We start from the raw sequence: 21972 nt of genomic DNA, 5'->3' as shown, positions 1-21972 counted from the left end.
TGTTGTTCCTACAATTTGTGGGTAGCCTCACTTGGCAGTACAACACCAAGGACAGAATCAGAATTTATTGTCATAAACGTCACAAAATACATTGTTTTGTGGCAGCATTACAGGTGCAAATATTGCCATCAATTACATTTTTTAAAAAACAAATACATTGGTGCAAAAGAAGAGAAAGTGAAAAATAAAAAGTGAGGTGGTGACTATGGTTTGTTGCCCATTCAGATATTTGATGGCAGAGGGGAAGAAGCTGTTTTTGTACCATTGAATGTTCATGTTCAGGTTTCTGAACCTCCTTCTGGATGGTAGCAGTGTGAAGAGGGACCTTGAGGATAGAGGCTGCTTTCTTTTGATACCGCCTCTTGTAGATGCCCTGGATGGAGTGAACACGAATGCCTATGATGGCTCTTGGTGAGTTCACAACCCTATAGTCTTTTCCTGTCCTGTGCATTGGCACCTCCATACCAGGCAGTGATGCAACCAGTCAGAATCCTGTCGAAATTTGCAAGAGTCTTTGGTAACATACCAAATCTTCTCAAACTCCTCATGAAGTATAGCTGCTGGTGAGCCTTCTTGGTGATTACATTGACATAGAACCCCAGGATAGATATCCAAAGATGTTGAACCCACAAATTTGAAGTTCTTAACCCTTTGCACTGCTGACTCCTCTTTTGGTGGACTGGTTTGTGTTCTCTTGATTTCCCCTTTACTGAAGTCCACAATCAGTTTCTTAGTTTTGCTAACGTTGAGTGTAATGTTGTTGTGACACCATTCAACTAGGTGATTTATCTATGCTTCCTCACTGTTGTCAGTGATTCTGCCGACGACTATGGTGTCATCAGCAAATTTGTAGATGGCATTGAATTTTCCCTAGCCACACAGTCATGGGTGTAGAGGGAGTAGAGCAGTGGGCTAAACACGCATCCTTGTCAGTGAGGAGATGTTGTTTCAATCAATATGCTAATGGTGTATGGAATTAAAGTGGTTGACCACTGCTTTTAACAACATTCTTTAATCCAATCCACCTCTTTCTTCATCTTACTTAAAGTTACATAGGTACTTCCTCTCTTCAATATTCTTGAATCCTGCTTGGTTGTTATGTCCAATTGCCTTTTAACTATAAATAATTATTGTTACGAGCCCAAAGGACCCCAAAACCCAGCAGCAATAGAAAATTCACCATGATAAATGGCTATTGAAACAAAATTTGTTTTTAATTATCTTTAAACGTGAAAACAGAATCAAACTTTAACTTATTTCTAAACTTAACTAACCCAAATTAACCCCCTTCTAATTCTAAGCGTACATGTATATAGTGTGCAAAAAACCCCACCTTCTTCAACAAACCACAGGAGTTCTCCTCTCTTGGTCAAGGTGTTGTCTTAGATAAACAAAACCCAGGAGTGACTTTTCTGTGAGCACACTGTCGGTACTTTTAAACAGCCAGTTTGTCTCCTCCAAACAATGGTCCATTCATTTCATGACATCATTTCAATTAGCACCTACTTGTGAAATGTGCATAAAAGTCTCCAAAGTTTCTGCAATATTACTGAATACAAATCCCTAGCATTTCAAATAAGATTGGTTTTAAAATGTGTGTATGTATGTAACCTACTAATCTTACCAAATTCCTCCCAATATTTATCTATTACATTATACCTGCTTTTACAGTTTCCTCTGGTAGCTCATTCCAGATTCAGACTATTCTCTCAGTGAAAATGATGACCCTCAGGATACCTCTGAAATCTTTCCTTCCTCACCTTCAACTTGTGCCCTTTAATTCTAAAGACCATGTGCTTTCACTTCATCCATACCCCTCATGATTTTATATGCCTCCAAAAGGTCACCCCTCAGCCACCTATGCTCCTGAGAGTAAAGAGCCTGCTGATCCAAACACTCCCTTTTACACTATATCAAGCCTTCTACTCCCAGAAATATCCTGGTGAATCTCCTCTCCATCCCTTCCGACTTACTGACCTTCTTCCTTAGCTGGGTGACCAGAAATTCATATAGTTCTCAAGTATGGTTGCACCAACACCTTGCCCAACTGAATAAGAAAATTCCAATTTTTGTACTCAGTATCCTGTCCAATGAAAGAAAGCATGCAAATGCCTACTTTACCACCCTGCCATAAGATATGAAGGGGATGTAGTCGCCCAGGGAAAGCTGATGGAGGCACAAATCAAAGTAGCAGAACACAGAGCCTTAAATGAAAGAAGCAACAGGGAACAGGTAAATGAATATAGAGGCAGTTAATAGGTATTTGGAGTGATCAACAATTACACAGCACCATGGAGTAAAAAGATGTTTTGTGATATCGAGTCTTACAACACTTCAAAATTGGTAATTGCTGTCCGTTATCAAAAGCTCCAACAGCAGTGATTTAAGTGAAGGCACATAAAATCGACATGCCAGAACTGTTGAGCAACAGCTCAGCAGAAGGGGTTACAAGAAAATAGCTGAACTTCAGAATGTTGAGGATTAATAGCCTCTATCAGGATTTCAAGTCCACCATGAAGCAGCAAAAGGAGAATGATAGGAATGGCAGATGGAGTGAATCAGATGGAGTGTGTAAAGACTCCCCAAACTATTGGGGAAACATTGTTAAAGAGATAATATGGTAGACAACATACTAAACGGAACAATATTGATAATGTAGCAGTGCTATGGCGGCACTAAAACTTCCAGGAGGTATTGAACCAGCCCTGCGATGTCAGCACATGATGAGGTCAGAGTGTGTTGAGCCCCTGATTCTAGATTTTAAAAGGTTGTGTGGGTGATGAAGAGTAAATCCATTTGATTCATTCTAGAAATGCCTTGTGTGGTTATTTCATCATGTCCTCTGAGATTCCAGTGGCCATAATTGGTTACCCCGACAATCCAAAAAAGTACTTTTGGACAAACATGGACTCTGCAGCTGTTGCTATGAAGCTACCACCCTTCTGGACAGCTGAGCCTGAACTGTGGTTCCAACAGGCTGAAGCACAACTTCACCTTCGCAAAGTCAAGTTGGACACCACTCACTATTACCATCTTGTCAGTGCCCTGGATCAGGCCTTGCTAAGAGGGTCAGCAACTTCCAACAGGTCCACCACATACCAGCAAGTATGATGCTTTAAAAGCACTTTTATTACAGGTATATAGTATGTCCCGAAGGGAAAAGGCAGCCAAACTATTACATTTTGATGGGTTGGGAGACCGCGCTCCTTCAGAACTAATGGATGAAATGCTTTTCCTGGCATCTGACGAAAGTCCCAATATGTTATTTGAGCAACTCTATTTTGAGCGAATGCCAGGCTCTTGTTATCTGTGTTCATTTGAAGACCCAAGGGCTGTAATGGCAGAGGCAGACATCCTATGGCTGGCTAAAAAGCATAGGAAGGAAAGACAATTCTGCACAACCAACCCCTCTGATATTGACCCCTTAGCACATCACTCCCAACAAGCAGGCAACGCCCAAAAACAAGCAACGTGTGGTCACCTCGTCTTGGGGTTATCACCTCAGCCATTGGGAAGTAAATGCCCGCAAATGCCTTCCACCTGCCCATTTGCCAGAAACGCCCAGGCCAACTGCCAGTAAGGCCTACAGTGGTTGGCGAGAAACCTGCAAGCCTACTATATGTATGGAACCAGTCGACCCAGAGAAAATTTCTGGTGGGCATGGGTCTAGAAGTTAGTGTATTTCCACCCACCGGTTTTGACACATGCCATACTACCCCAGACCTGCAACTTTGAGCAGTTAACAGTTCCAACATTCCGACCTTTGGCATCAGGAAGATGAATGTCAAGTTTGAAAATCATCTCTGCACTTGGCCATTTATTATAGCAGCAGTATCCCAACCTTTGTTTGGTGTAGATATTCTTCGGGCTTATTCATTCCTTGTCAACTTCAAAGGGCATTGGCTAATAGATGGAACTACTTTTCAGACTATTCCTTTGATGGACATCTATACCCCTGCTCTGAGCCTTCAAACATTAGGTAAACCAGTTGATGAATTCTCCAAGCTGTTGGAAGATTTCCCTGAGATTACTACTCTACAATTTTCTGCCTCCATTGCAAAGCACAGTGTTACTCATCGCATTTGTACTAAGGGCCACGCTAAAGTGCGCCACTTGCCTCCAGGGAACCTGCGCTTAGCTAAGGAAGAGTTTGCCAAGATGGAGGAGCTAGACATAATTCGTAGGTCCAACAGTTTGGGCATCCCCATTACATATGGTCCCAAAACACAATAGAGGTTGGCAACCTTGTGAAGATTGCAGGTGGCTTAATGATGCCACCATTCCGGATTGTTATCAGATACCTCATATTCAGGATTACTCAGCTAATTTGCATGGAGCTATTTCTCCAAAATAGACTTGGTGTATGGCTATCACCAAGTGCCGGTAGAGCCAGAATACATTCCAAAAACAGCAATAAATATCCCATTTGGGTTTTTCAAATTTTTATGAATGCCATTTGGATTAAAGAATTCCACTCAATCATTTCAATAGGTGATAGATGCTTTATGACGTGGTATGACCAATGACTTCCTTTACCGCGATGAAATTTTAGTGGCCAGTGGGACAAAGGAAGAATATTTGAAACATCTTCGTGCACTTTTTATTCATCTTCAAAAGTTTGGACTGATCATCAATCCAGATAAATGGTTTTTTAGACAAGAAATTAGTGATTTCTTGGGGCATAGGATTATTCAGGAAGGCATGACTGCTACCATCTAAAGTTGATGCCATTACCAAGTACTCAAGAACTGCTACAGTTAAAATCCTGCAGGAATTCTTGGGAATGGTAAATTTTTACGATCGGTTTCTTCCAGGAGCAGCTCGTATAATGAAGCCTCTTTTTCAATTTACTGCCTAGAAACACCAGAACCATCCATTGGACTGAAGAGAGAAAGATTTGCTGACTCATGTCACTATACTCAATTACCCAGTTTTAAATGGAGCCACTGCCTTTTCTACAGACGCTTCCAATATGGTTGTACAAGGCGCACTTCATTAATATGTCAATGGGCAATGGAAACTGTTAGCATTCTTCAGCCTCCATCTTCGTGAAGCAGAGAAGTGCAGTGCTTTTGATAAGGAGCTTTTGGCCATTTACTTGTCTATTCGACTCTTCCTTTATTTTTTTGGAGGGCAGACATTTTACAATGTACATTTTACAATGTACATCAACCATGAGCCCTTAACATTTGCATTTTCCCAGGTCAGCTCAACAACAATGGCAATTATCATTCATTTCAGAATTATCCATAAAAATACTACATATTTCTGGAAAAGACAATGTAATAGCTGATGCACTTTCCCGCTCTGCTCCACTCAAGGTTTTGTCTGTAGATCAAGGTATCGACTACACAGTTTTGGCCGCAGACCAAGAACATGAGATGAATGCTTATGGACTACAATCACAAACCTGTAATTGAAGGATGTCCAGTTTGGAGTTAATGGCAAACTTCTCCTTTGTGTAGATGGACAGTATATAGATTTTTTAAAATTTCAAGAACAAATGAGAGCATTAAAAGAATGATTGACATTAGAATTTTGTGAAATGAAAAGAAAAATGAAAAGTACAGAAGAAATAAGTGAGTAGAATAGAGCTAGTCATGACAGAAATAAAGAAAAGATTAGAAAATGTTGAAGAATGAGAAATGGCTATAGAAATGGAAGTGAATGACTTAAGAAGAAAATTGGAAGAAAGTGACAAAAAAGTTAGCTCAGAAGATTGATATAATGGAAAACTATAGTAGGCAAAACAACATAAAGATAGTGGGCCTAAAGGAAGATGAAGAAGGCACAAATATGAAAAAAATTATAAAAGAATGGATCCCAAAGGTCCTGGGAATGCCAGAAACACAGGAAGGAATGGAAATAGAAAGGGCACACAGAACACTAGCTACTAAACCACAGACACAACAAAAACCAAAATCCGTTTTAGTAAAATTTCTGAGATACACAACAAGAGAAAATATACTGGAGTGGGCAAGGAATAAAATTAGAGAAGACAAAAAACCATTGGAATAAAAGGGTCAATTTTTTTTTATCCAGACGTAAGTTTTGAACTCCTAAAGAAGAGGAAGGAGTTTAACACAGCAAAATTGATCCTATGGAAAAAAGGCTATAAATTTATGTTAAGATATCCAGCTGTGCTTAAAATATTTATCCCGTGGGAGCAAAACAGACTGTTCTCGGATCTGGAGAAAGCATGAGAATTTGCAGAACATCTGCAGGACAGAAGGAGAGATGAAGAGATGTAACAAGAATGAAGAACGACGACAAACTACATATAAAGATGTAAAGATAATATACAAGTAAGAACTAAAGAAGGGAAAGAAAAGGGAAGAAAGGAAGTAAAGGGAAAAAAGAGGGTGAGCTTTGTTATATGTGAAGATAAAAGTCTTTTCTGGGGGGGTTGGGTGGGAGAGAATAATAGTTACTGCGAAATCAGTTGACGCTTGTGAGCGGGTTCGCAATCCAAATAGAGAGGGGAGTGTGGTTGCCCAGCAAAGGACAAGGGGAAACTCAGAGAGGGGCGGGGGGACATTTGGGGGTTAAGGGAATTTTAGATTTGGGAATTGTTGAAGTATTTTATGTTTTAAAAGTTTTGTCATACATTGAGTTCAAAAAGGGAAAACTGAGAGATGAAAATGGGGAAAAGGGGGAAGGTGGTGATGAGGAAGCAGAAATGAGGTATAAACAGAATATGCGATGGCCATGTTGAATTATATGACTATAAATATTAATGGAATACATAACTAAATTAAACAAAAAAGGCTATTAAATTTCCTGAAAAAAGAAAAAATAGACATAGCATTTGTGTAGGAAACACATCTAACTGAAGTGGAATATAATAAATTAAGGAGTGACTGGGTAGGGCACGTAGCGGCAGCATCATATAATTCAAAAGCCAGAGGTGTAGCTATATTAATAAATATAAATGTACCAATCAAAATAGAGGAGGAAATAATAGATCCAGCAGGGAGGTAGATAATGATAAAGTGTCAGATATATTCAGAATTCTGAAATTTGATCCATATATATGCACCTAATGAAGAAGATCAAAAGTTTATGCAAGATATTTTTTTGGAAGATTGTAGATATGCAGGGGAAATATATTGATAGGAGGGGATTTTAACATTAATTTGGTCCCAACATTGGATAAAACTGGATAAAAGACTAGGAAAAAGAATAAAGTGGCCAAATTTATGGTTAAATCAATGCAGGAAATGAAACTTATGGATATATGGAGGAGGCAGCACCCAAGAGAGAAGGAATACTCATATTATTCGGGTAGGCATAAAACATACTCAATGATTGATATGTTTTTGTTGTCAGCCCATATTCAAGGGAGAGTTAGGAAAACTGAATATAAAGCTAGATTGCTATTTGATCACTCACCCCTGTTATTAGCAATAGAACTGGAGGACATCCAACCAAGAACATATCTTTCTTTCTTTGGCTTGGCTTCGCGGACGAAGATTTATGGAGGGGGTAAAAAGTCCACGTCAGCTGCAGGCTCGTTTGTGGCTGACCAGTCCGATGCGGGACAGGCAGACACGATTGCAGCGGTTGCAAGGGAAAATTGGTTGGTTGGGGTTGGGTGTCAGTACTGCGCGCACTGCACTCCACCTAAAAGCTCCTTTGCGCAGGCCCGAGGACAGGTCCACGTCCTCCCCCTCAAGAACATATAGATGGAGGTTAAACTCCCATGCTACTTAAAAGACAGGAATTTAGAGAATTTATTGAACACCAAATTAAAATGTACTTTGAAATAAATACGGAATCAGTGAAAGACAAATTTATATTATGGGATGCAATGAAAGCCTTCATTAGAGGGCAGCTAATAAGTTATGTGACTTAGATGAAAAAGGACTACAATCGGAAAATAGAACAGTTGGAAAGGGAGATAGTAAGTACAGAAAAATAACTAGCAACAAGGGATGATATAACAAAAAGAGAATGGGCGGAAAAAAAAATAAAATACAAAACATTACAAACGTTTAAGGTGGAGAAGAACATAATTAAAATAAAGCAAAAATATTATGAGCTAGGAGAAAAAACACACAAAATATTAGCCTGGCAACTTAAAACAGAACAAGCTAAAAGGATTGTATTTGCATCAAGGAAAAGGGACAAACAAATTACAGATAATCCAATGGAGATTAATGAGAACTTTAAGGAATTTTATGAACAATTATACCAAACTGAGAACGATGGGAAAGAAGACAAAATAGAAGAGTTTTTAAGCTAGAATTGAACTGCTGAAATTGCAAGAGGAGGAGCAAAACAAGCTGATGAAACCATTTGAAATAAAGGAAATACAGGATATATTAAAAAAGCTGCCGAACAATAAAATGCCTGGAGAGGACGGATTCCCAATAGAATTCTATAAAACATTTAAAGAGTTATTCATTCCTCCTCTCCTGGAAGTAATGAACCAGATAGAAGAAACATAAAACTTGCCAGATTCATGTAAGACAGCAATAATTACAGTAATACAAAGACAGGGAAGGATCCACTAACACCAGTATCGTATAGACCAATATCTCTACTTCAGATTATAAGATAATAGCAAAATTATTAGCAAACAGATTGGCCGACTGTGTACCAAAAATAATAAAACAAAATCAAACTAGATTTATTAAGAAAAGACAAACAGCGGATAATGTCTGTAAATTTATTAATTTAGACACAGAAAAAGCCTTTGACAGGGTAGAATGGAATTATTTATTCAAAGTATTACAGGGGCTCAATCTACCAGAAAAATATATTAATTAGATTAAAGCTTTATATAAGGGACCATTGGTGAAGGTGACAGTAAATGGATATGTATTGAACCAATTTAAATCAAGTAGGTCAACTAGGCAGGGATGTCCACTATCTCCCTTACTGTTTGCTTTAGCAATAGACGAATTGGCAGAACTGATAAGAACAGAAAATAAAAGGGATAAAAATAAAGGAGAAGGAGTATAAATCAGTTTATTTGCAGATGATATCATAGCATACTTAACAGAACCAGAAATATCAATAAAAGAACTACATAAGAAATTGAAGGAATATGGAGAAATATCGGGGTACAAGATCAATGCAAATAAAAGTGAAGCGATGCCAATGAGTAATGCGGATTATACAGAATTTAAAAAAGAATCAACATTTAAATGGCAAACACAAGCAATCGATACCTAAGTATTAGATTAGATAAGCCACCTGCACAAATTAAATTATCAGCCATTAATGAAGAAATTACAGGAAGACTTAGAACATTGGAAAGAATTACCACTAACGTTGATAGGGAGGGTAAATTGCATTAAAATGAATGTCTTCCCAAAGATGCAATATTTATTTCAATCATTACCAATTCCCTTAACAGAGAAGTTCTTCAATGAACTAAAGAGAATAATAAGGAATTTTTTATGAAAAGGGGGGAAACAGAGGACAGCATTAGATAAATTAAGAGTGGTACAAACAAGGTGGTTTGCAGTTACCAAACTTTAAAAAAAAAATTTTTTATTTTTCACACTATAAACCATATTGATCAAGATACATACATTTCCTTTTCAAATATATACAGTGTCATTTTATCCCCCCCCCCTTCCCTCCTCCATCCCACTTATTTAAAGTTCAGAATCTAAGATACATTAAACCCGTTAAACGATGTTGTCACTCAATAAAAATAAACAAGAAATTCCACTGAATCAGTTCTTTTCATTATCTTCTCCTTCTGTCATTTTAGGTGGTAGATGTCTACGGTAGGTTTTTTCTATTGTGTTTCATGTATGGCTCCCATATTTGTTCAAATATTGTAATGTTATTTCTTAAATTGTATGTTATTTTTTCTAATGGAATACATTTATTCATTTCTATATACCATTGCTGTATTCTCAAATTATCTTCTAATTTCCAGGTTGACATAATACATTTTTTTGCTACAGCTAGGGCTATCATAACAAATCTTTCTTGTGCTCCATCCAAATCAAGTCCAAATTCTTTGTTTTTTATATTACTTAGGAGGAAGATCTCTGGGTTTTTTGGTATATTGCTTTTTGTGATTTTATTTAGTATCTGGTTTAGATCTTCCCAAAAATTTTTCACTTTCTCACATGTCCAGATTGCATGAACTGTTGTTCCCGTTTCCTTTTTACAGCGAAAACATCTGTCTGATACTGTTGGGTCCCATTTATTTAACTTTTGAGGTGTAATGTATAACCTGTGCATCCAGTTATATTGTATCATGAGTAACCTTGTGTTTATTGTATTTCTCATGGTTTCGGAGCATAGTTTCTCCCATGTTTCATTCTTTATCTTTATGCTTAAATCTTGTTCCCATTTTTGTTTGGTTTTACCATTTGTTTCCTCATTCTCCTTTTCTTGTAGTTTAATATACATGTTTGTTATAAATTTTTTGATTATCATTGTATCTGTAATCACATATTCAAAATTACTTCCTTCTGGTAACCTCAGACTGTTTCCCAATTTGTCCTTCAAGTAGGATTTCAGTTGGTAGTATGCCAACCTTGTATCGTCAGTTATATTACATTTATCCTTCAATTGTTCAAAGGATAATAGTTTATTTCCTGAAAAACAATTCTCTATTCTTTTGATCCCTTTTTTCTCCCATTCTCTAAAGGAAAGGTTATCTATTGTAAAAGGGATTAGCCGATTTTGCGCCAGTATTAGTTTTGGTAGTTGGTAATTTGTTTTATTCCTTTCTACATGAATCTTCTTCCAAATGTTGAGCAGATGATGCAATACCGGAGAATTTCTATGTAGTACCAATTTTTCATCCCATTTATATAATATATGTTCAGGTATCTTCTCCCCTATTTTATCTAGTTCTAATCTAGTCCAATATGGCTTTTCCCTTGTTTGATAAAAATCTGATAGGTATCTTAATTGTGCGGCTCTATAATAATTTTTTAAGTTTGGCAATTGTAAGCCTCCTTGCTTATACCATTCTGTTAATTTATCTAGTGCTATCCTCGGTTTCCCCCCTTTCCATAAAAATTTCCTTATTATTTTCTTTAAATCCTTAAAAAATTTCTCTGTTAATCGTATTGTTAATGTCTGAAATAAATATTGTATCCTTGGAAAAATGTTCATTTTAATACAGTTTATCCTTCCTATCAGTGTTAGTGGTAAATCTTTCCAATGTTCTAAGTCATCTTGTAATTTTTTCATTAGTGGATAATAATTGAGTTTATATAGATGGCTGAGGTTTTTATTTATTTGTATACCTAGATATCGCATTGCTTGCGCTTGCCATCTGAATGGTGATTCTTTCTCAAATTTTGAGAAATCCGCATCATTCATTGGCATTGCTTCGCTTTTATTTGCGTTAATCTTGTACCCCGACACTTCTCCATATTCCTTCAATTTCCTATGTAATTCTTTTATTGATATTTCTGGTTCTACTAAGTATATTATAACGTCATCTGCAAATAGACTGATTTTATATTCCTTGTCTTTTATTTTTATCCCTTTTATTTTATTTTCTGTTCTTATCAGTTCTGCCAGTGGTTCTATGGCTAATGCGAACAATAAAGGAGATAGTGCGCATCCCTGCCTTGTTGATCTGCTTAAGTTAAATTGTTTTGATATATATCCGTTTACTGTCATTTTCGCCAATGGCCCCTTATATAATGCTTTAATCCAATTAATATATTTCTCTGGTAAGCTGAATTTTTGTAGTACTTTGAATAAATAATTCCATTCTACTCTGTCAAAGGCCTTCTCTGCGTCTAAAGCAACCGTTACTGTTGGAGTTTTATTTCCTTCTACTGCATGAATTAAGTTAATAAATTTACAGATATTGTCTGTTGTTCGTCTTTTTTAAATAAATCCAGTTTGGTCTAGATTTACTATTTTTGGTACATAGTCGGCTAATCTGTTTGCTAATAGTTTAGCTATTATCTTGTAATCCGTGTTAAGTAAAGATATTGGTCTATATGACACTGGTATAAGTGGATCTTTCCCTGTCTTTGGTATTACTGTAATTATTGCTGCTTTATATGACTCTGGTAAGCTTTGTGTTTTATCAATCTGGTTGATTACTTCCAGAAGGGGAGGAATTAATAAATCTTTAAATGTTTTATAGAATTCTATTGGGAATCCATCCTCTCCTGATGTTTTATTGTTCGGTAGTTTTTTTATTATCTCCTGTATTTGTTCTTTGTTAATTTATTTTGTTCCTCTGTTTGTAATTTCGGTAGTTCAATTATAGTTAAAAATTCATCTGTTTTATCTTCTTTCCCTTCGTTTTCAGTTTGATATAGTTGTTCGTAGAATTCTCTAAAGTTTTCATTAATCTCCATTGGATTATATGTGATTTGCTTGTCTTTTTTCCTTAATGCCAATACCATTCTCTTAGTTTGTTCTGTCTTAAGCTGCCACGCTAGAATTTTGTGCGTTTTGTCTCCTAGTTCATAATATTTCTGTTTTGTCTTCATTATGTTCTTTTCCACCATATATGTTTGTAGTGTTTCATATTTTATTTTTTTATCTGCCAATTCTCTTCTTTTAGTTGTGTTATCCTTCATTGCTAATTCTTTTTCTATATTTTCTATTTCCCTTTCCAACTGTTCTGTTTCCTGGTTGTAGACCTTCTTCATCTTGGTTACATAACTTATTATTTGCCCTCTGATGAATGCTTTCATTGCGTCCCATAGTATAAACTTATCTTTCACTGATTCCGTATTTATTTCAAAGTACATTTTAATTTGTCATTCAATGAATTATCTAAAATCCTGCCTTTTAAGTGCATGGAGTTTAATCTCCATCTATACATTCTTGGTGTGATGTCCTCTAATTCTATTGTCAATAACAGGGGTGAGTGGTCTGATAATAGTTTAGCTTTATATTCTGTTTTCCTAACTCTCTCTTGCATGTGAGCTGAAACAGGAATAGGTCTATTCTTGAGTATGTTTTATGTCTGCCCGAATAATATGAATATTCCTTTTCCTTTGGGTGTTGTTTCCTCCATATATCCAAAAGTTGCATTTCTTGCATCGATTTAATTATAAACTTGGTTACTTTGTTCTTTCTATTAATTTTTTTTCCAGTTTTATCCATGTTTGAATCCAAATTAAGATTGAAATCCCCTCCTATTAGTATGTTCCCTTGCGTATCTGCTATCTTCAAAAAGATATCTTGCTTAAATTTTTGATCTTCTTCATTAGGTGAATATACATTGAGTAAATTCCAAAACTCCAAATATATCTGACATTTTATCATTACATATCTCCCTGCTGGATCTATTATTTCCTCTTCTATTTTGATTGGTACATTTTTACTGATTAATATAGCTACTCCTCTAGCGTTTGAATTATATGATGCTGCTGTTATATGTCCTATCCAATCTCTCTTTAATTTCTTGTGTTCCACTTCGATTAAGTGTGTCTCTTGTATGAATGCTGTATCAATTTTTTCAATAAATTTAACAGTTTCTTCCTTTTGATTTGGTTATGTATTCCATTAATATTTAAAGTCACATAATTCAACATAGTCACCTTATACTTTGTTTATCTTTCCTTTCCGTTTCCTCATCATCACCTTTCCTTCTTATCCATTTCTGTTTTCTTTTTTTAAGCACATTATAATACAACATTTCTAAAACATAAAATATTTCCATTTCTCTCCTATCTTAAAATCCTTTAACCCCATTATCCCCTCCCCTTCCTGAGTTGCCCTTTGTCCCTTGTCGGGCAACCACATCTCCCCTCTCCATTTGGATTTGCGAAATCACTCGCAAACGTCAACTGATTTCGCAGTGACCGTAATTCTTCCCCACCCATCCCCCCAGAAAAGATTTTAATCTTCATATATAACAAAGGTCACTCTCTTAATTCCCTCCTTACTTCCTCTCTTCCCTTACTTTCCCTTATTAATTCTTATCTATATATGTTTTCTTTTAAACATACATACACACATGTACACACATAGATACATATACACACACACACACACACACACACACATATATATATATATATATATATATATATACCCATATACACACATACATATAGTTCGTGGTCATTTTTGCTCTCGTTACATGTCTTCATCTCTCTGTCTGTTTTGTAGTTCTGCAAATTTTCGTGCTTCCTCCAGATCCGAGAATAGTCTGTTTTGCTGCCCTGGAATAACTATTTTAAGTACCGCTGGGTACTTTAGCATAAATTTATATCCTTTTTTCCATAGGATCGCTTTTGCTGTATTAAACTCCTTCCTCTTCTTCAGGAGTTCAAAACTTATATCTGGATGGATAGAAAAAAAAATTTGTCCTTTGTATTCCAGTGGCTTTTTGTCTTCTCTTATTTTCTTCATTGCTTTCTCCAATATATTTTCTCTTGTTGATATCTTAGGAATTTTACTAAAATGGATCTTGGTTTTTGTTGTGGTTGTGGTTTAGGAGCTAATGTTCTATGTGCCCTTTCCATTTCCATTTCTTCCTGTAATTCTGGTCTTCCTAGGACCCTGGGGATTCAATCTTTTATAAATTCTATCATATTCTTGCCTTCTTCATCTTCCTTAAGGCCCACTATCTTTATATTATTTCTTCTATTATAATTTTCCATTATATCTATCTTCTGAGCTAACAGCTCTTGTGTCTCTTTAACTTTTTTATTAGATTCTTCTAACTTCTTTTTTAAGTCATCTACTTCCATTTCTATGGCTGTTTCTCGTTCTTCCACCTTGTCCACTCTTTTTCCTATATCTGACATGACCATCTCTAATCTATTCATTTTTTCTTCTGTACTTTTTATTCTTCTTTTTATTTTACTAAATTCTTGTGATTGCCATTCTTTTATTGATTCCATATATTCTTTAAAAAAATATATATCTATGTACTTGCCCTTCCCTTCTTCTTCCATTTCTCTGTGTTCTTCCTCTTCTTCTTCCTCTGGGTTGGTCATCTGTTGTTTCTTTGATTTCCTTTTACTCTCTTCTTTCTTGTTCTCGTTGTTTTCTATGTTCTCCTCTTGCTGCTGTGTTGTGGCTGTCAATTTCAGCTGTGGAGATCGACTCCTCAGCTGGTCCCCCCTCCCGTCAGTGTTTTTTTTGTCTTGCGCATCGCCCATGTGCGACTCCTCGCGCATGCACGGTTGCGCACTTTTGCTTGGCTCCGCGAGCCATTTTTGTAGTCCCGAGCTCGGGACTTCGATTAACCTGAGGGAGCGGGCTTCTCTCTCCACAGCGGGCCTCCTCGGACAGGTAAGGCCTTCACCTTCTTCTTCCGATGTCTTTTCTTCTTCTCTTCCCGTTGCTTCGACTTTTCTTTCTTCGCTGCCATTTTCTTCCCACCTTTACTTTCACTTTATTTTAATTTTCGTGTTTGTGCCTTTGTATTTTCTCTGTTTTTTTTTAACTTTTCCGGAGAGGGCTGGAGTTCCCCGACCGGCCACTACTCCATCACGTGACTCCTCAACTTTAAAAATTATATAGAGCAGCACAATTAAGGTATTTATCAGATTTTTATCAGACAAGGGAAAAACCAGATTGGACTAAGATAGAGCGAGATAAAATAGGGGAGAAGGTACCGGAACATATACTTTATAAGTGGGATGAAAAGCTGGTGCATTATAAAAGCTCACCAGTACTGCATCATTTACTCAATATATGGAAGAAGATTCACTTAGAAAGGAATAAAAAACAAATTACCAACTACTAAAATTATTATTGACCCAAAATCAACTAATCCTTTTTATAATAGATAACCTTTCCTTTAGAGAATGGGAGAGAAAAGGAATTAAAAGAAAAGAAAATTGTTTTTTGGGAAATAATTTATTAACATTTGAACAAATGAAGTACAAATATGGAATAACTCATGGTACAATGTTTGCATACCATCAACTGAAATCCTACTTAAAGGATAAATTGGGAAACAGAAGGAAGCAGCTTTGAATATGTGATTACAGAAACAATGATAATAAAAAAATTTATAACAAACATGTACATCAAGCTGCAAGAGAAGGAAAATGATGAAATAAGTTATAAACCCAAACAAAAGTGGGAAAAAGATTTAAGGATAAAGATAAAAAATGAAATATGGGAAAAGTTATGCTCTGGAACTATGAAGAATATAATAAACACAAGGTTACACATGATACAGTATAATTGGTTACACAGGTTATATATACAATGCCCCAAAAGGTTTAAAAAAATGGGATCCAACATTATCAGATAGATGTTTTCACTATAAGAAGGAAATGAGAATAACAGTACATGCAATCTGGGCATGTGAGAAAGTGAGAAAGTTTTGGGAAGATCTAAATCAGGTATTATATAAAATCACAAAAAGCAACATACCAAAAAATCCAGAGATCTTTCTTCTAAGTAATATAAGAAGTAAAAAATTAGGCCTCAAACTGGATGAAGCACAAAAAAGATTTATTATGATAGCCTTAGCTGTAGCAAAAAAATGTACAATGTCAACCTGGAAATCAGAAGAGAGCCTGAAAATACAGCAATGGTACATATAAATGAATAACTGTATTCCATTGGAAAAAATAACATATAATTTTTTTTAAATTATCTATTTATCTATTTATTTATTTATTTGAACAAATTTGGGAACCGTTGTAGAGCTCGTCGAAAGAACCAAAGACTTGTTGATCCAAACCAAGGCTTTTATTAGCAAAAGACCGGAGCTCTTCACAGGTGGCCGACCAGTCCGGAATGATCCGACCTGGCTAGGGACACAACCCTTTAAGGCCCAAACAATAGGTGTGGCTTAGCTCTCAGCCAATCGCTGTAAGCACAGTCTAGATACAGTAACTATATACACTATGTACATTGGTGATAGATCTGTACTATCACATTCACCCCTTCTTGGAGAATTGACCCGGGAAAAAAAAAAACAAAAACGAGGGAGAGAATGAAAAGGAAGGGGTAGGTCAAGGACTGTAGCGGTCAGGGGGTCTGACCATCCGGCGTGACCGCCGTGGTGCCGGGATTGGGGTGGCTGGAGTGGTGTCACCAGCGGGCTCATCGGGTGCGACTGCTCCGTCACTCAATTCCCCAGTCGTTTTGTCGGCAGGGTGGCCCGAGTCATTGGGGTGCTGTTGGTCCTTCTGTTGCGGCACGGGGCCTGGAGCATAAGGAGTTGGGGGGTTTGCTGGGTCTACCGCGTCCTGAGCTAGGTCCCGCACCGAAACAGTGTCCTCCCGCCCGTCTGGGAACTCCACGTATGCGTAATGTGGGTTCGCGTGGAGTAGAGTCACTCGGTCGACCAAGGGGTCGTTCTTTGAGTGCCGGACGTGGCGTCGCAAAAGGACGGGGCCAGGGACGGTGAGCCATGCCGGTACAGTGGTTCCCGATTCGGATTTCCTCGGGAAAAGGAACATCCTTTCGTGGGGGGTGGCATTTGTTGCAGTACATAGGAGGGAGCGGATGGAGTGTAAGGCACTAGTGAGAACCTCCTGCCAGTGAGAGGTGGGGAGACCTTTAGACCGGAGAGCCAGTGTAACCGCTCTCCATATGGTGGCATTCTCCCTCTCGACCTGGCCATTACCGCGTGGGTTATAGCTCGTGGTCCTGCTTGAAGCAATACCACACTCCAGAAGGTACTGTTGCAGCTCTGCACTCATGAATGAGGACCCCCTATCACTGTGGATGGAATTGGGGTACCCGAAGATGGTGAAAATACTGTGAAGGGCCTGTATCACTGAGGTGGCAGTGGTGTCTGGGCAGGCCACAGCGAATGGGAAGCGGGAGTATTCGTCGATGGCCGTAAGGATGTAGGTATTACGGTTGGTCGACGGTAGGGGTCCCTTAAAGTCTACGCTAAGACGCTCGAAGGGGCGGGTGGCTTTGATGACGTGGGAGTTATCCGGACGGAAGAAGTGGGGCTTGCATTCGGCGCACACCGAACAGGCTCGGGTCATGGAGCGGATCTCCTCAACTGTGTAGGGTAAGTTGCGCGCCTTGACAAAGTGAGCAAACCTAGTGACCCCTGGATGACAGAGCGCCTCATGGAGTTTCCGTAGTCTGTCCATCTGTATGCTGGCGCACGTCCCCCTGGAGAGCGCGTCAGGCGGGTCGTTGAGCTTACCAGGCCGGTACAGGATGTCATAGTTAAAGGTGGAGAGTTCGATTCTCCATCTGGCGATTTTGTCGTTTTTTATCTTACCACGCTGGGTGTTGCTGAACATGAAGGAGACCGCGCGTTGATCAGTCAACAGTGTAAAGCGCCTCCCAGCGAGGTAATGTCTCCAACGACGTACCGCTTCAACTATGGCCTGGGCCTCCTTCTCGATCGAGGAGTGTCTACTCTCCGGACCCTGGAGGGTTCTGGAGAAGAAGGCTACAGGCCGACCGGCCTGGTTCAAGGTGGCTGCCAGGGCGAAGTCGGATGCATCGCTCTCGACTTGAAACGGGACAGACTCATCGATCGCGTGCAGCGTCGCAGCAGCGATGTCAGATTTGATTCGATCGAAAGCCGCTGTGGCTTCGGTCGAGAGGGGAAAAGAGGTGGTCTTGATAAGAGGACGTGCCTTGTCGGCGTAGTTTGGAACCCATTGGGCGTAATAAGAGAAAAGGCCCAGGCAGCGTTTGAGAGCTTTCTGGGTATGTGGGGGGGGTAAGTCCATTAAGGGACGCATGCGGTCAGGATCTGGCATGACTATCCCGTTTTCCACCACACAACCTAGAATAGCGAGTCGTGTGGTCCGGAAAACACACTTGTCCAAATTGTAAGTCAGGTTTAGCTGACGGGCAGTTTGAAGAAATTTGTCTAGGTTGGCGTCATGGTCCTGCATGTCGTGGCCACAGATGGTGATATTGTCCAGATACGGGAAGGTAGCGGTTAGCCCGTTCTGGTCCACCATCCTGTCCATTTCCCGCTGGAAGACCGCGACACCATTTGTGACCCCGAATGGTACCCTGAGAAATTGATATAGCCGCCCATTCGCTTCAAAGGCCGTGAATGGTCGGTCCTCGCAGCGGATCGGGAGCTGGTGGTAGGCCGAACGTAAGTCAATAGTGGAGAAAATGCGGTACTGGGCGATCTGGTTCACCACATCCGTGATGCGTGGCAGGGGGTACGCATCCAGGAGTGTGAAGCGGTTAATGGTCTGGCTATAGTCGACCACCATCCGTAGTTTTTCCCCATTCTTGACAACCACCACCTGGGCTCTCCAGGGGCTTGAACTGGGTTCGATGATGCCCTCATCCAGCAATCTACGCACCTCACTCCTAATGAATTGCCTGTTTTCGTAACTATATTGCCGACTTTTGGTGGCCACAGGCTTCCAGCCAGGGGTGAGGTTTGCGAAGAGTGCTGGCGGGGCAATCCGGAGTGTGGAAAGGCCGCAGGATTGGCCCCGGGGCACGGGGGCGGGTTGCTCGGGTGCTTCGGGAGTGGGGCGATGGCAGACCGAGAGGGGGGCGTGGGGTCCCCCAAAGTGTAGGGACACCGTTTGGAACTGACACTGGAAGTCTAATCCCAGCAACACTGGGGCGCACAATTGGGGAAGGACGAATAATTTAAAGTGGGTGACCGTCACGCCCTGTACTTCCAGCGTGGCGATGCAATACCCCTTTATCCCAGTCGAGTGCGACCTCGTCGCTAATGAGATCCTCTGGGTAGTGGGGATAATGTCCAGTCCCCAACGGAGGGCCAGATCTGGCTGGATAAAACTGTCAGTTGACCCAGAGTCAAATAAGCAATTGGTGTAGTGTCCATGCACTTTAATCAGTTCCATTGCTCTGGTGAGGGGATGAGAGCATTGCTGGTTTAATGTTATTGAAGCAGTTGACAGGCGAGTTTTGCGCGATGACGTCACGCAACGGGATGACGTCACGCAACGGGATGACGTAGTCAACGCTCGAGGAGAAGGTTGGAGAACCTCCCGGAAGTGCTGTTGTGGCAGGTGAATGGTAAGTAGTGGGGTTTGTAGTTGCTCGTGATCGGTGGTCGGGCCCTGGCGGTCGTCAGCGATGGACGCTAGGGTGAGCACCTGGTTGGCCGCGGGGGTGGCTGCGGCGGCGGTAGCGTCGGCCCCGGGGGTGTCTGTGGCGGCAGCAGCAGCGGCGGTAGCGTCGGCCCCGGGGGTGTCCGTGGCGGCGGCAGCAGCGGCGGTAGCGTCGGCCCCGGGGGTGTCTGTGGCGGCGGCGGCAGCAGCGGCGATAGCGTCGGCCCCGGGGGTGGCTGTGGCGGCGGCAGCAGCGGCGGTAGCGTCGGCCCCGGGGGTGGCTGTGGCGGCGGCAGCAGCGGCGGTAGCGTCGGCCCCGGGGGTGTCCGTGGCGGCGGCAGCAGCGGCGGTAGCGTCGGCCCCGGGGGTGGCTGTGGCGGCGGCAGCAGCGGCTGTAGTGACAAGTGTTCCGCACGGGGGCGAGAGGCAGGCCATCACCATGGTTGCGACGGTGGGCTGCCCCTTCCGGGTTCGGCGTCTCCGTGACGTCAGGCGTTGCCGTGCAGGGGAGCCCTCGCTCTCATTGGACGAGAGCTCTGGGGAAGAAGAGTTTGAATGGGATAGCGGCGATTGGGCTTCACACGAGGCACTGTGTTTGCTGGCGGCCATTTTAGACCTACAGACTGCAGCAAAGTGGCCGTTTTTAAGGCACTTCTGGCACCTGGCTTTTCTTGCTGGGCACTGGGATCTGCTGTGCTTGTCCCTCCCGCAGAAATAACATTTCGGTTCCGCACGGGGGAGGGTAGCAGCAGCCGACAGGCCGTCAGGGGTAGGGTAGAAGGGCACTCTACTCACATCAGAACGAGGGGTCCAGTCCCAAGAGAGCTCGGTGGATTTTAAGGCTGCATCCTCCATTGTGATTGCAATCCGGGCCACGTCCTCTAGTTTTTCTACCCCTTGTTCGAGCAAGCGCAGCCTCACTTCATTCGATCTGAGCCCGGCCACATAGGCATCCCGGACGAGATCGTTTGTGATCTCGGCAGCAGTTTTGTCCACACAGTTACAGTCCTTGCCCAATGCCTTTAATACTTGTAAATATGCTCTGCTGGACTCACCGGGCTGTTGCTTCCTTGACGCAAGCACGAGCCGGGCATGAACTCTGTTCACCGGTTGATCATACAGTCCTTTCAGTACCTTTATGGCTGCGGTGTAAGTGGTCTCATCCTGGATGTTCTCGTAGACTCTCAAGGACACCATAGACAGCAATGCTGTTAGACGCTGGTTATCCTCCTCTACCTGAATGAATCTCAGGAAGTTTTCAAAGTTCAGCAGCCAGAAGTTAAAGGCTTTGAAGGCTGTAGCTGACTGTGGGTCGATATCAAGTTTTTCTGGCCGAGTTAAACGCTCCATCCCTTTCAAAAAAAATTCTTTTTGCTAATAAAATTGTAGAGCTCGTCGAAAGAACCAAAGACTTGTTGATCCAAACCAAGGCTTTTATTAGCAAAAGACCGGAGCTCTTCACAGGTGGCCGACCAGTCCGGAATGATCCGACCTGGCTAGGGACACAACCCTTTAAGGCCCAAACAATAGGTGTGGCTTAGCTCTCAGCCAATCGCTGTAAGCACAGTCTAGATACAGTAACTATATACACTATGTACATTGGTGATAGATCTGTACTATCACAACCGTACATGGAACACAACAGAGAGGGCCTACCACGGACCTCCACGCCCTAAAAGGATAAAATGAGAAGAAGACAAAATGACCTGACCCAGTGTGTAAAAGTAGATGACACAATTTTCTTGTTTATTTTCATTGTGTGATGACATTGTTTAATGGTTTTATTGAATTGTATATGTTGAACGTTTAATGGGTTTGGAAGGGGGTGGGAAGGTGGGAGGGAAGGTATGGGGGAAAAAAGGGGAGAAAATGCCACTGTGTATATTTAAGAGGGAAATGTTTGTATGTATTTTGATTGATATGGTTTACAGTGTGAAAAATTTTAAAAATTAAAAAAAATACATTAATTAGTTGCTCTTGATGGAGAAGGATATGATGGGAGGTCATTCAATAATTTTTAGTGGTGCATAATCTGAGTGGAACTAGTAAACCTGTTAACTCCAACTTC

General features: G+C 40.6%; 1 protein-coding gene across 1 annotated transcript; it reads right to left on the bottom strand.

Annotated features, from left to right (window-relative positions):
* Positions 1-16656: 16656 nt before the first annotated feature.
* On the bottom strand, positions 16657-21568 carry LOC138760469 (uncharacterized). The gene has a single exon (XM_069931084.1). It carries the CDS (start codon positions 21252-21254, stop codon positions 16887-16889), a length of 4368 nt encoding a protein of 1455 aa, XP_069787185.1. The 5' UTR covers positions 21255-21568; the 3' UTR covers positions 16657-16886.
* Positions 21569-21972: the final 404 nt, after the last annotated feature.

This window comes from Narcine bancroftii, chromosome 4 (genome assembly GCF_036971445.1).
Source record: "Narcine bancroftii isolate sNarBan1 chromosome 4, sNarBan1.hap1, whole genome shotgun sequence".
Lineage (NCBI taxonomy): Eukaryota > Metazoa > Chordata > Chondrichthyes > Torpediniformes > Narcinidae > Narcine > Narcine bancroftii.
This window is presented reverse-complemented; position numbering and strand designations above follow the sequence as displayed.